At 43.2% G+C, this 15,073-nt stretch overlaps 1 protein-coding gene across 1 annotated transcript in view; it reads right to left on the bottom strand.

Moving 5' to 3' along the window:
• Window positions 1-14,230, bottom strand: part of ZNF541 (zinc finger protein 541) — a 1,260,340-nt gene extending 1,246,110 nt beyond the window's left edge. Inside the window, exon 1 of the mRNA XM_086938682.1 lies at window positions 13,951-14,230. Within this exon, the coding sequence (XP_086794808.1) occupies window positions 13,951-14,230 (280 nt within the window). The remainder of the gene's footprint in view (window positions 1-13,950) is intronic.
• Between the last annotated feature and the right edge of the window lie 843 nt (window positions 14,231-15,073).

Here is a 15,073-nt window from a genome sequence, read left to right as displayed (position 1 = left end):
TTACACGCCACTATCCCTCATAAACGTAGATACCAAAATAATCGCTAAAATTGTCGCCACACGCCTGCAGCCATTGATGCCAATGTTGGTGCGACCAGACCAATCAGGCTTTGTACCGGAAAGATCCACGGCGCACAATACCAGAACGTTATTTGCAGTGTCCCATTATCTTGAACCTAACGTGAAGGCAGCGGCGGTCTTATTAGATGCGACCAAAGCCTTCGACTCTATTGAATGGTCATATTTATATACAGTACTGCGTAAAATGGGATTTCCACCGATATATCTGCAATGGATAACGCCGTTATACTCTTCTCCCACTGCTCGCATTAAGGTCAATAGGTACATATCTCAAGTCAAGTCAAGTCAAGTTTAAATTTGTATAGCGCACTAATCACCCAGAGGGTCTCAAGGCGCTTGAGGGAGGGGGGGAACTTTACTTATCGAATATCAAAGTTTTTAGTTGTTTTCTGAAGAGGTGATTCTGTGTAAGGCGGAGGTGGGTGGGGAGAGAATTCCAGGTCTTGGCCGCTAAGTAGGAGAAGGATCTTCCTCCCATGGTGGATCTATTGATAGAATTCACTTTTCGACACCCCAATTACCCATTGATGATGTGTGAGTTAGCATCATATGGCTAACTGATGAAGTTCGTATATGCACCTATGCTGAATTATTTTACTTGCTCCTTACTTATATTCAAATGTACGTGTGACCATATTAGTTCCTTAGTTTAGCCTGTGTGCCACCATTTTGTGTATCCCTCTGTGCCTGCGGGCCCTGCTCGCTCATATGCCCCTCCCGCAGGAATACAGAAATTCACTAAGACAGCAGTTTTCGTTTCTCGGCTTGCTGTGGCCGAAACTAACAAGTCTCTTTATCAGTAATGTTCTCATGCCCAGAGACGCCGAAGCCTAGCTCCATGGCCTTGAGTAGAGATAGCGATGTATCCCTTGCAGGTGCAGATGCCTGCTGTTTGATGGCATTGTTCACTGCTCCGAGTTTCGGTGATTTTCCACAAGGGGCGTACCCTTACTACTTGTTTTGCATTATAATGTATTGCTGTGATGCTGAGAGTCAGTCCTCTCGTTCGCACTCCTAGGAGTGAGGTCGGACAGGGCCCTCTCATATGAGTGTTGTTTGGCCTAATAAAGACTTTTGTTTATTCTTCTCCACTGTCCGGCTGACTTCCTATATAGTGACTATAGGTGAGTGCGGTAAGTCACTTGGGTGGATTTGAGCCACGCTTATCACTATGGATGCGTGGAATTGCGGCGAGGGCTGGATTGGACGATCGTAGTTGGCGGGTGGGAGTGTAAAAGGACAGGCGCGTGTTGAGGTATTCGGGTCCTAGGTCGTATAGGGCTTTGTGTGCGTGGGTGAGGAGACGTAACGTTATTCTCTTGTTGACTGGGAGCCAGTGGAGGTCTTTCAGGTGACCGGAAATGTGAGCTTGGCGGGGGATGTCTAGGATGAGTCTGGCTGAGGCATTTTGGATGCGTTGGAGTTTTTTCTGTAGTTTGGCTGTGGTTCCGGCGTAAAGGATGTTTCCGTAGTCCAGTCGGCTTGTGACCAGTGCATGGGTGACCATCTTTCTTGTTTCGGTGGGGATCCAACTGAAGATTTTTTTGAGAATAGGTAGGATGTTGAAGCATGATGATGAGACGGCGTTGACTTGTCTGGTCATCGAGAGGGAGGAGTCCAGGATGAAGCCCAAGTTGCGTGCGTGGTCCGGTGGTATGGGTGCGGTTCCCAGGGCCGGTGGCCACCATGAGTCGTCCCAGGCGGAGGGGGATGATCCTAAGATGAGGACTTCCGTTTTGTCCGAGTTCTGTTTTAAACGGCTGTTCTTCATCCACTCGGCTACTTCTTTCATCCTTTCGTGTAGGTTGGTTTTGGCGGTGTTTGGGTCTTTTGTGAGGGAGAGGATCAGCTGGGTGTCGTCTGCGTAGGAGATAATGTTAAGGTTGTGTTGGCGCGCGATGGATGCGAGGGGGCTCATGTATACGTTGAAGAGGGTGAGACTGAGTGAAGATCCTTGTGGTACGCCGCAGATGACTTCAGTGGCCTCTGATCTAAAAGGGGGGAGGCGGACTCTCTGGGTTCTTCCGGCGAGGAACGAGATGATCCAGTCCAATGCTTTTCCTTGTATTCCGACGTTGCTGAGGCGTTGTATAAGGGTGCTATGACAGACTGTGTCGAAGGCTGCGGAGAGGTCAAGTAGGATGAGGGCGGCTGTTTCTCCGTTGTCCAGTAGAGTTCGAATGTCGTCTGTTCCTGCGATGAGGGCGGTCTCGGTGCTGTGTTTGGCTCGGAAGCCGGACTGTGAAGGGTCGAGGGATTTGTTGGATTCGAGGAAGGCGGCGAGTTGACTGTTGACGGCTTTCTCAATGACTTTGGCCGGGAATGGGAGGAGCGAAATGGGGCGGTAGTTCTTAAGTTCAGTGGGGTCTGCTGTGGGTTTCTTCAAGAGGGCGCTGAGTTCGGCATGTTTCCAGCTTTCCGGGAAGGTAGCGGAGTTGAGGGAGCAGTTGATGACGTCTCGGTGATGGGGTGCGATAATGGAGTCTGCTTTGTTGAAAATGTGGTGGGGACATGGGTCGGTTGGTGATCCTGAGTGGATGGTGTTCATCAGGCGGATGGTGTCTTCGGTGGTGATTGGGTTCCAGGCGCAAAGGTTGTTGGAGGGGGGTTTTAGTTCGGAGGTGGGTGGGGTGGACTGGTCTCCAAAGCTGTTATGTATGTCAGCGATTTTGTTGTGGAAGAACGAGGCTAGAGAGTCGCAGAGGTCTTGGGAGGGAGTGATGTCGTTGGTGCCGCCGGTGGGGTTGGTAAACTCTTTGACGATGTTGAATAGTTCCTTGCTGTTGTGGGCGTTGTTGTTGAGTCGATCCTTGAATGCTGATTTCTCGGTGGATCGGATCAGTTGGTGGTGTTTGCGGGTGGCGTTCTTGAAGGTGGCCAGGTTGTCAGTGGTTGGGTTTTTTCGCCAGGCTTTCTCGAGGGTACGACAGATCTTCTTGGATTTCTTAAGGTCATCATTAAACCAGGGGGCTTTTTTGCTGCCTTGCTTGGTTTGATGGTTTTTCAAGGGTGCTAATTCGTCAGCGCTGTGGGTGATCCATTGTGTGAGGTTGGTGGCTGCTTGGTTTGGGTCCGATGATTTTGCAGGAGGGTTTTGATGAAGCGATGTGAAGAGCTGGTCGGTGGTAATATTGTTCCAGTTTCTCCGGGGAAATGGTTGTGGGTCATAGTCTTTTTGTAGTTGAAGTGAACACAGCTGTGGTCCGTCCAATGGAGAGCTGTGGTGTGACTAAAGGAGATGTGCTTGCTGGAGGTGAAGATTGGGTCGAGCGTGTGTCCGGCATAGTGGGTGGCGGTGTCAACACGTTGTTTGAGTCCGAGATTGGCGAGGTTGTCCAGAAGGGTGGTGGTGTTGCTGTCGTTGTACTTTTCGAGGTGGAAGTTGAGGTCTCCCAGTAGAATGTAGTCCTCGGAGGGGAGGGCATGTGGGCTGATGAAGTCAGTGATGTCTTCGCGGAATTCTGTGCGGGGTCCGGGTGGTCTATAGATGAGGGTGCCTCTGAGTGTGGTCTTAGTCTTAGGGTCGGTGTGAATCTGGAAGTGAAGGTGTTCAGCGGTTGTGAGGTTGTCCTTGGAACTGGTCGTGATGCGGATGGTGTTCTTATGGACGATGGCGATGCCTCCTCCTGTTTGGTTGATGCGGTCCTTTCGGATTATCTTGTAGCCGTCCGGGATGGCTATGGCGATGTCGGGCGTTGAAGAGGCGTTCATCCAGGTTTCTGTAAGAAAGGCGACGTCCAGCGAAGTGGTGTCGAGAAGGTTCCAAAGCTCAATGGCGTGTCTGTGGACCGAGTGGGTGTTGAGCAGGATGTACTTCAGGTGGTTAGTGTCGGAGCTCTGTTTGGAGTCTATGGATTTGGTGTGTGTCCTGATGCAGTTGAGCTGACCCAATTTGATTGGCCGAGGGACGAAACAAGGCTGTCCTCTGTCCCTATTATAATTTGCGCAGGCATTGGAACCCCTTGCGTGCAAAAATAGACAGCGCCATCATTACTCCGCTCTTCAGTTCCCAGGTCGTCCTTTACATATTTCGCTATATGTGGATGACATGATGTTATACGTGAGAGATCCAGTCCCGAACTTGAACCCTTTGTTGCGTGAATATATCAAATTTGGCCAACATTCTGGACTTACAATTAATTGGGCAAAGTCTAACATAATTCCATTAACGGATACTACAACCCCGCAACAGTTAGATTACCCACTCGAGTGGCAATCAGACCCGATAAGGTATTTAGGTATATGGTTCCACAGAGATCCGGAAACTGTCATACGCACCAACTATGGTCGCATAGTGTCTGAAATAGAAGATAAAATAAGACATTGGAATTGCTTGCCACTGTCCCTGGCAGATCGCACGGCCATAGTTAAAATGGTAATTTTGCCCAAACTTCTATATATATTTAAAAATAACCCGATAAAACCACCGATGGAGGTATTTCGCAGAATAACGTCTGTGGTCCTGTCTCTCATATGGGCGGGCAAACAAGCCAGGATTGAAATGCGTGCTCTAACACTGCCATTCTCACAGGGAGGATATACGGTACCCGATTTCTTCCTCAATTATTTATGTGCACAAGCACAATACGCACACCATTGGTATCATGAAATCCCTTTTCTTACTCATGTGGCTGTCGAAGAGGGTGCTGCGCATCCTGTCCCATTATCGGCTATTATAACACACCATAGGCCTCCCTTGCATAATAAGGACATTAACACAATAGATACCACTAATAAAGCCTGGCATGTCATGGGGAAAAAAGCTCGTAAACTACCGTTATATGCAGCGGCTCTACCTCTCCACTACCACCCGGAACTTTCTGTTACTCAGGAAAAGGTGTGTATGGGACTATTACGCGCGGTCGGCATAGCTAATATGGGAGATTTATACAGAGATGGTGTCTTTCTCACTTTTTCTGACCTCACTTACATAAGCAACCCAACACATATTTTAGATTGCAAAAGGCTATACAGAAGCTGTACCCTACATACCCCGCAGAACCACAGCAGTTGTTGCCTCTACAGCTCATTCTCACGACCCCTACAGCGAAACATATGGTATCCAAACTATACCGATCATTACAAACTGACATTGCAGGAAATACCCAGTGTGTACTGGATAAATGGAATGCCACCCTAGAAATACCGCTGACGCCGGAAGAATGGAATGCGGCCTGTTCCTTTACTGGGCTATTGACATCTAACGGAAACTTACGAATAATACATTATAAATACCTCCACCAATCTTATTACACACAGGCTAGACTCCATAAATACGGCCTTAGTGCAGTTTCGAAATGTAAAATGTTTCAATCGCAAAAGGCGGATTTCTTACACTTAGCATGGTACTGCCCATAGATAGCAGATTATTGGTTGAAGGTCGCTGCACTATTGAGTACCATGGTTGGCGTTAACATTGAATGCACTGTACGTACATGTTTATTGGGCTTGCTGCCGGACGTAAGAGCCCTTAAACGCAAATTTTGTGTGGTGGCAATGCTGTTAGCGAAGCGGTGAGTATCTATGGGATGGAATGGTAAAAAAGTTCCAACTACTAAGCAGAGGATTCTAGACCTGACATACTGTAAAGACACTCTGCAGACGTATGAGGAAGAATTGCCTACTCTCTAGACCTAAGGACTACTGGACATATCTATTGGAATTTCTGAAAACGTATCAATTGGATTAACTATATGTATTCTATTGCGAATGATGTATTTATGCAGCAACTGTATTTATTATTTCTGAAGTCTACAATGCTGTATACCTACTGAGAGATGGATGTTGTTGAGCAATGGTCTGATGTACTCATTACTGTTGATTATGTCTTGTTTGAAATGCCAATTAAAAAAAATAATTAAAAAAATCTAGAGGCATTATTCCATACAGCAGAGGATATTCTTTTTCATACTTCAAAAACACTTGTGTTTGTAGGTAGAATCAAATCTGTAGTCTATGTCTGTTGCAGTGAGATAGTTAGCCCATTGTATCCATTGTGGGTGTAAAGCTTTGGCATTTGGAAATCTTGTTTTAGTGGTGGCCTATAAGGTCGGTATTGGGGTTGTGACAATTCTGTGTTTATCCTCAGCTAGTGCTCTCTCTCTCACCCACTACAGCAGTCTGTGCTGCTGTGAGAAATCTCAGTGGGTGCAAAACGCATTTCAGCTTTTGTGTACAAGTGTGATTTGTACTCTATAGGTACTGTATCACCTTCGTTGAATGGGAGATCAGTGTACCAGTGACTACGCGGATCACCAGGTTGGTGGTGCATATGCATGTGTATAGATGTTTTGAAGGTATCATATCAGCTTGTACAGACCGTAAAATGTTTGTGTGTTCCTGTGTCCAATGTGTGCTTGAGAAGTCTGGTCTAATCAAGTCCTAGAATGGTTTTACCCGTTCTGTATAATCCAAAATGTATGTTCTGCCAAAATGTAAAAATCCTAAAATGGATTGCAATCTTTTTAATCGTTGGAGGTTGGAGCAAAGCACATTTTTCTAAAATGTGTGTCGCCAGGCATTTGCCTTCCCTTGACAGATCGTATTCAAAAAATAGGACATTCAGAGGGGCAATTTTTGTTTTCTTGAAATTAAATTTGTAGTCCAGGTGAGCAAACCTCAGAAATATGCGGCTACAAATCTGAAACCTTTCTACACTTACTTTGCTGTTGCCCAACGTTGCTCGACTCTCGGCGAATACTAACAAAGCCACTCCTTTTATTTCATGGCATAAGAACATGTAACTATGCAATTAACTGGATTTTTAGTACCATGGCTCCCCCTGAACTGGAAAGTATACGCAAACTTTTTAAAGTAATGCAGGACCTACTTAAAAACACACAACTAACCACTGAGATGACAGCAGATTGACAACTCTTAGATCCTGCACTACGAACATTAGACATTGTTAAGCCAGATCCCTCTGTAATTGAGTTTTAATAACTGGTACGTAACCAATTCAATTCGTAGCAGATTTAAATCATTCCTATTTTAACTAAGGTCAACTGTACACTGTGAGTTCTGCCTTTTGGCACAATGTGACAGGCAACCTAGAGGGTATTGCAAGACCCCATTGATTTTGTTGTTTGTATAACGTGCCTTTTAAAAGTTTAATATTGTAATGGTTTTCAGTAACTACACAATAAATGTTGTATTTCCTTCACTACAAATTAAATAAATCGTAGTAAAATTATATACTGAAAAAGTAAACAGGAATCTCGCTCTCTAAGTATTCCATTAATTCATCATCGATCAGCTAGATATCATCCACATAGGACCATGCCTCATCAAAATTTTTAAAGTAACTCCATCATTCTGGCTGAAAACAGCCCAGGGCTATTCTTATACCCTTGAGGCAAATGACAAAATTGCCTCTGTGAGGCTAGTGCTGAAAATGTGGTCAAATATCTGCTTTCAGGCATTTTATTTTGGAAGAAAAATCTATTTGAGATAACTAAAGTGGCTTTGGTTTTTTTTCGCACAATGTTATTCCTTATTGGGGTACTATTTGCGTTTTGTACTGCGGATGTGCAAGCAGATGTGTGTAAATGTCTGTAGTCTAATACCAGACGTTATGAATTGTCTGGTTTCATTACGGGAAACAAGGAATTATTCATTGATGAGGTGCAATTTTCTACTACACCTTGGAATTCAAGTTGTTCTAGGTTGTCCCCAACTTGTTTCTTGGCTTCATGTTTTACTGGCCATTGTCTCTAGAGTTGAGGAGTTGTTCTCAACAGGATCTCACGCTGAGGAGCCTCCTCATTCCAACCAACATGACTGTGGTATAACCCAGGAGAAAGCGTGAACGCCCATTCCTTGGCGTATGAATGTTTAACTGATTCTAGAACAAGGTTGAAAAAGGCAGGTAAAATTACTATTTCCCTTTATGGGCATTCTATTACTAACTCCGGTGGCCAATCTTTGTCAGCCAAAAGAATATTGTAACCATATGTCAAGTTATCCCAAAACAGAGCCCTGATGTTTCTGGGTATGTTCCCTTCCAATTGGAGGGCAATTTTGGATAAACGATGGGGAACACTTACCCTAGTATCAGGTGTTTCCACTGTGATATGTCACACTGCGCTACTGCCGCCAGATAATCCATCTGCCGCGCTGTCCAGCATCGTCACTGCCCATTCCCCATTCAGAAGCAGAATCCTAAGTAGTCTGGGCATGCCATATTTTAATTCTGTCTACGTCATTCTTGAATTGAGGTTTATTATTCTGTAATTTTTCTTCTTTATTAATGATGCAGTCAGATGAGCATTGTGATTCCTTCTTCGGCTTCACATGGTCTTCCAATCTGCGCTCCAACCATCCACTCTCTCCGAATGTGTATCGGATGACTCCTGAAAGGAACAAGAGTGACTTGTATCAGCATCCCGATACCGGTCAGGCTTCTAAATCTTATCACAGTTTCTAAGACTATCTTTTTTCAGTGGCTTCCTGTTGAAAAGACCCACCTCTGGTTCGTATCTTGTCTTTATTTCTTTGTTTGTTCTTCCACTTCTGCTTAGTCTAAGAGTTGGGAGCTTGCTTACAGTCATCCTTTTCTGAATGAATCTTAAATTGTGGTTTCCCGGGTCTGGCTCCCAAATTATCTCTGCCTAAGGTAGCATAGGTTTCTTTGATAATCTTTAGTAATTCTAGTTCCTGTTGTGCAGGAGTGAAATCCCTCAGGCACTGGCGTTTAGCTAACGCAGTTGCCTCCCCTTTTATGTTACTTAACATAATGATGGATAGTGCCCATCAGTTTCATCCCTAAGTCAAGGGCAGGTGCTGCCCCATACTCATTCCTAAGCTGCTTCTATACATCAGGTAAAACAGCCAGGAAAGGGGTACCACACATTCTGGTATAAACAGCAGTGAAGACTTTACCCCAAGTGGTGCGGTCTTCCACTGGGGGGTGCCATATCCATAGTCTTGAAAAAGTCCATATTCTGGGTTTTTCTTGTGGGCCCTTATGGGAAAATGCCACTTTAAGCTGGCTTTTTTTTGTGCTATCCAGAACGGAATTTTCTTCCGACTGGTGGGAATCTTTCCAATAACAGCATTCAGTGTTATGGGCCGATTCTCATTGTAACCAATTCTGAATGAACAGCCTGCACAATGTTAACTGTGATTCTTCGTATTATGAACTGTGTGAGATTTCTATGTATTTTCACTAAATCTCTGTATAGTGTACGCATTTCTGCTGCAGTTAAATTGTCAGGATGCGGTGTGTATGCAGCTAAGACAGACCATGTCACTGATTCTTTGCTGAGCGGGCCTAGTCTCACGTTTTCTGTCGTGTGTGGGAGGGCGCCTTTAAACCAATTAATATGCTCTTGGTAAGAGAGAGGAATTTCTATGTCTTCATATGGAGTGCATTCCTCTGGTGTTTCATTCACAAAGTAGGTAAGAAACATTTGTGTCCGATCATTTGCAGCTGGGAATTTAACCCAGGAATAGAATTCCTCTGTCTTGAATGCTTTGGGTGCCTCAAACACGAAGGTAACTTCAACCACGAAGGTAACTTCTCCACCCGCAACCGGGAGACCAATGTTTAATAACTTGAGAGTAACTGTATGTCTGTAGTTCTCTGCTATTTTTAATTCCCTCCTACTTCCTCTACAGCAATGGTTTTAAAATGTTTGGAAGAAAAAAGGAAATTAGTAAATAAATTATGGAGCTAGGGTAACACAATGTGGGAAGTTTTTTATCCTTCAAGCTTGAACAACCTATAGCCAATACACAGGGTTTTACCTACTCAGCTGAGGCGGATTTCTCTACCACCATGGACGTCTCCGGTTTAAGGCGAAGAGGAGTCTTTGAGAGGGCACGATTGAACTACTCAGGTTTATCTGTAAAATAAGAACCCAACCAACATTGGGCACCATGTCATGTAGTTGCCACTAATCAGTAGATCCTGCATGTTTGTGGACAACAAACTTTGAGTGAAGTGCCCAGACTGATTCCAAGCACCACAAAGTATATGTTGGCCTAGAGACCAGTTAGCTCACAGTGCCACCATAAGCCCCCCCAAAACCAAAACAGGGAGCAAATGGTTCTAGCAACCACTGAACATGACAACCCTGACCCCTCAAGGATCGTGGTAACGGATCAGAACCTTCCATTCAGTCATTCGTGCTCTCTTATTCTCAAAGAAATATACAGAGAATACACAATGGGACGTTTTCAATAATTTACGGAACCAACGTTATTCTTGTATAGAATACATGACCTGCGACAATCAATAGACAGAAGCAGATGAAAGTGATTACAAGCACCAAAAGAGTAAATGGCAGATACAGTTCCACTATGGTGCTCAGTGTATATATGCAGGCATATACTACAAAGCGGTAATCAGAGGCACTCCTACTATACAATGCCTACTCGGTGTATGTCTAGAGTATATGTAGGTGTAGAGCCAAGAATCCCCCCATGGGATGAACCAACCCCATTAACTGGTGGGGAAGAATGTAGGACCCAAGCCTTGGCCGCCAACTGGACAGCCCTCACGGAGAGGTCAGGTAGTCAGGCATCTGCTTGGCGAAGCATCAGCATGAAGAACCTTTCGATGTCAGCAGAAGTGTCTCCTCTGCCACCCCCGGAAAGGCTTCTTTATTTATAATAAAAAATCATCCTTGCGATGTACACGCAGATATGCGTTGCTATGAATATGCAGATAGCCCTGCCGCCCCATAGATGAAGATAACAAAGCATTTGTTCATTGTGCGTAAAGGCCTTGTACTCTGTGTTCGAGGCATCATGATAAAGTTGCGCAAAGCTAGATGTATAAGCAAAGCAGTTTCAGCTAAACTAATCCAACATTGTCACACATGTGAATATGTGCAAAAGGTCACAGCGATTATGTTGTTGGGCAGAAAAGAGGAGAATTGTGTGTGCTTGGTCATCCATAGTTATTTAACCAAACAAGTAAGATCACCAAAGTTGATATGACCTGGACCAAGAAAGAGTCTGTTCAGTGGAAACAGACAGAGTGAGAAGCAGGGGCCATATTGAAAGAGGCAGTTAGCCATTCTGTTATGATTCAACCCACACTATCAACTGAGCCTTATCTAGGTTTGGTTCCATCTAACTTTCAAAGATACCACCTGACCAGGTTCAGGTTGAATTTTTTTCACTATCTACTAATAATACCAAAAAGGTGGACTAAAGACTTCTACATTTGCCCATATCGTTGAGATCAGGTCTCTCAACAGGACACCTTTCTCTTTGTCATGTTTTACACAATGTATAGTGCCTTAAGGAACATTTTTATTAATCCTATATTGCAGATGTTAATTTTTAAACAGGTCAGACCAGCACTTTTGTACTTGCAGCTCCTACCAGATGTCAAGACTTGTCACTCTGTCGCCTCTTTCAGTTAGAGTGAGAAGAGCATTAGGTGACCTATGAAATGTATGTTTTTAACTTTCAGCTAATTGTAATTGTTTTATATGTAATTGATGTTGAAAAATCGAATAAAGCCATAATGGAGTCACAACCCTGACCCCTCATGAGATTATTATGGGCCATCCCAAGGTCACACCAGTGAGACCCCAATTGCCCATAGTGTTGACTCATGAAGTCATTAACTATTGCCAACACCTAACTAGGATTTTACATCGACTATACCACAAAGTCCACAGTTACTTTTCAGAACTACAAACAGCAGCGTGTTAAAACATACAGCCCGGTGACTTGGTTATGTTAAGGTCCAGCAGTGGATGAACTATCTGCAGCCCAGCTGGAAAGGACCTTATCATGTACTGTTGACAACAAACACAACAATCAAATGTGCTGGGCTGCCATTTTGGATCCACGATTCACACACCAAGAAGGTATACCAGGCCCTCTTTGAAAGAGAAAGGGGTTCTACTGGTGACACAGATCATTGACTCACATCACTCCATCTCAGGTATTACTCGCAGTGTCACTGGCTTCAGAACAATCAGATAAGGGTGGGATCCGAGTGTGAAACCTACTGGTGACCTCTCTGCAAAAATAGTAATAACGAACCAGATTCAAAAGTACCACCGGTGGGTGACTGCAACTGTACAAATTATTGTTACCATTATCACCATCTTGGTGCGAATACTATTTAAAGAGAACAAAATGGTGTCAGCAGCCTTGAAATATTCAATTACATGAAACGGAAGGACAATGACTGGATACATCATCAATAGGAGTATTAAGCAAATAACTATGTAACTACTCTGCAAGATTACAAGGATGCTTTGAACATTTCTAACTGTTACATCTACACAAACTACATAGCCAGCATCAAAGAGGGAGTACCGTATAAGCTCATGCCCTGCTTTCTTTGACATGATCTTGCTAGTTTGTGATGTCTAAATGAAACCACAAAATAAAAGTTTTTCAGTGGTCATAAAGAAAAAAATGTTGTTAGAGTTCAATTATGATGTCAGTCATATTGAAGTACTGCTGGATAGTGAACTAGATCTCTGGAATTCTTATGGATGTAAAGCAGTCAGATTTTAAATGAAAGGCCAAGGAAAAGAGAGAGTTTGGATCCATATTTAAGGATAGTGGGAAGAGACACAATGGTGCTAAGTATTTTTAAGAAAGGGGACGTGCAGGTAGAAAATCGCAAGTATTGGACTGTCAGCACCTTCCAGTTTTTACAGGGTCAAGAACTATTGTAAATGTGTATGAAGGACTACATTTTATATGTGGGCAAAAATCATGCCTCTTCTTACTCCAGGATGGGGGAGGAATTTGCTATTTGGCTTTAGAAAACCATCAAATGTATGAAATTAATAGACCAATGCACACATTATTTCTGTCCAAAAGGAGAGGCTCTTGGTCTGAAAGTAGCATTTGATATTTGTCGGACTAATGCATCCCATGAGCATTACCATAAATACTTTGCAAATTGGCCACCTTAATAGAATGTTTGGTCACAACACTATTTTGGCACTTTTTAATGTAACTGATAAATTGATTTCCATACAAAGTATGACTATTCAGAACAGTACAGCATTGGACTTATTAGCTAAGGGACAGGTGTCCAAAATAGAACACTTCACTTTGATCCCCGATAACAGCCTGAATATCCATCTCCTAATTGGTGATATTGCACACGTTGCATATTAGGCTGTACTCAGATGAACCAACATCTGGGAAAGAGCCAAAGACACTCTGTAGTACTCCTGAATGCTTTTTTTGTTATGGTGGCAACTGCACAATCAAGCCAGATTGAAAAAGAGAGGAGTCATTTCTTTGCTTAGTCCAGGAATGCTTGCCAAATCTCCTCTTCGTGGCCCGTCTCATGTGATAAGACAAATATTAAGGTGACATATTAGGTTTGAAATGTCAAGGCTTGCTAAAAATATTTACAAATTTACAAAGAAAGCTCTGCTGTCAGTAAAAACGTTTAACTTTGGTAAAACTAATTTATCAAGCTCCGAAAATATACAATTTTAGTTGACAAGTGGAGAAATGTCCAAATAAATAGCGGTCTACAATGCTCTGATGAATTTGTCAAGCTCGGTCACATGATCTTTGTGAACTAATGCTGAGCTGTAATAATGTTTAAGGACATGATAAGTGCACTAATTCAATTCATCCAAATGATCAGAAAAATGTATGGGGAGCGGAATGAAAGCCGACCCAAGGAGATTTACATTACACTTAACTGTTAAAACAATTCATTACCTTTCTGTTCAATTAATTTAAATAGTGATTTGAAGCAATCACTCACAACTGACAACAAGAAAAGATAAAGAGGTGATTAGGTAGGCGATTCAGATGTGATTATTGTTCGTATTTTATTATGAACACAAAATTAGTCCCAGAAGAAATTTCTCTCTTAAAAGTAGCTACAGATGGTACTTTTTTCAGATTCTGTAAAAGACTCACCTTGCAAAGAAGGCATCACGTTTCTGTCTGAAGAAGCTTCTGGTGTCCTGGCACCTCCTTCTTTACTGATTCCACTTTGAGACAGTCTGCCGAAATTCTCCTCCATGTCATCACTAATCATCTCACCAATCTGAAGCCCAGGGTCCAGATTTGGTCCGGGAAGCTCTCTGCCTGAGAGCCCAGAGCACAAATCACAGCTGCTAAAATGGCCCTGGGATTCTTGCAAGGTGGAAAGATGCATCTCTTTCGGAACAGTCTTGAAGTCACTGAGGCTGAACATGTTTCTTATCCAAATAATCTGTCACACTTGACTTCAGAATATATCCAATGCTTTTTCAGAACGGTAAAGAAGTGTTAGCCCATGCCCATGATGCAAATCTAAACAAGAGGGAAAACAGTTAATGTACAACTTCATCAATAAAAATTAATATAGTAAGATTCTAAAATGATATGCCTAAAATGGTTTGAATGTACAAACAACTGGTATTCTATTCCAAGCATAAAAGCTACATTTATTTTGAGAAAGGTATTACAGCACCAAGGCTCCCCTAAGCCAATCACAAAGCTGCATGAACGATGTGGTTCAGCGCTCAGATGGGGAATGGGAGCCTGGGCATGTTCTCCACCCAGGCTGTAATGCTGTAATGATTCTCACACCACAGTGAAAATAGGAAGCACCAATTTTTATGACAAGTCCAAACTATTACTATGCTTTCTTCCCTCAATATAGTGTCTCCAACATGGGAAGGCAACTTTGATTATTGATAATTCTGTGTTGCATAGAGTAGAGTGTTGAGTGTTGACGAGGAGCCTTAGTTTACAAAAACTAAAAGCAAATGCAGAGGACATAGATTTCTGACATTAATGACATTCAACTCTATGCATGGTCTAAGCTCTCCACTAGATTTTGCACAAAAACATTGGTGCCCAAATGGAAACTTGGAATGTCTTATAAAATCCTAAATGAGGCTGTCTACTGTTTCAGTTCCATCTCTTCCCACTAAGCCAGTGTGCATATCCTTCAATGAGGTATTTCTGCTCCTGGTATCAAGTCAAATCACACATGGCCTTCGATGGGGAAGTTGATTAGCTCCCTCTTAACAGATTAGGTAATTGAATTCAT

This window comes from Lissotriton vulgaris, chromosome 9, assembly GCF_964263255.1.
Source record: "Lissotriton vulgaris chromosome 9, aLisVul1.2, whole genome shotgun sequence".
In the NCBI taxonomy this organism is placed as follows: Eukaryota; Metazoa; Chordata; class Amphibia; order Caudata; family Salamandridae; genus Lissotriton; species Lissotriton vulgaris.
Note: the sequence above shows the minus strand (reverse complement) of the source record. Positions and strands in the feature narration are given on the sequence as shown.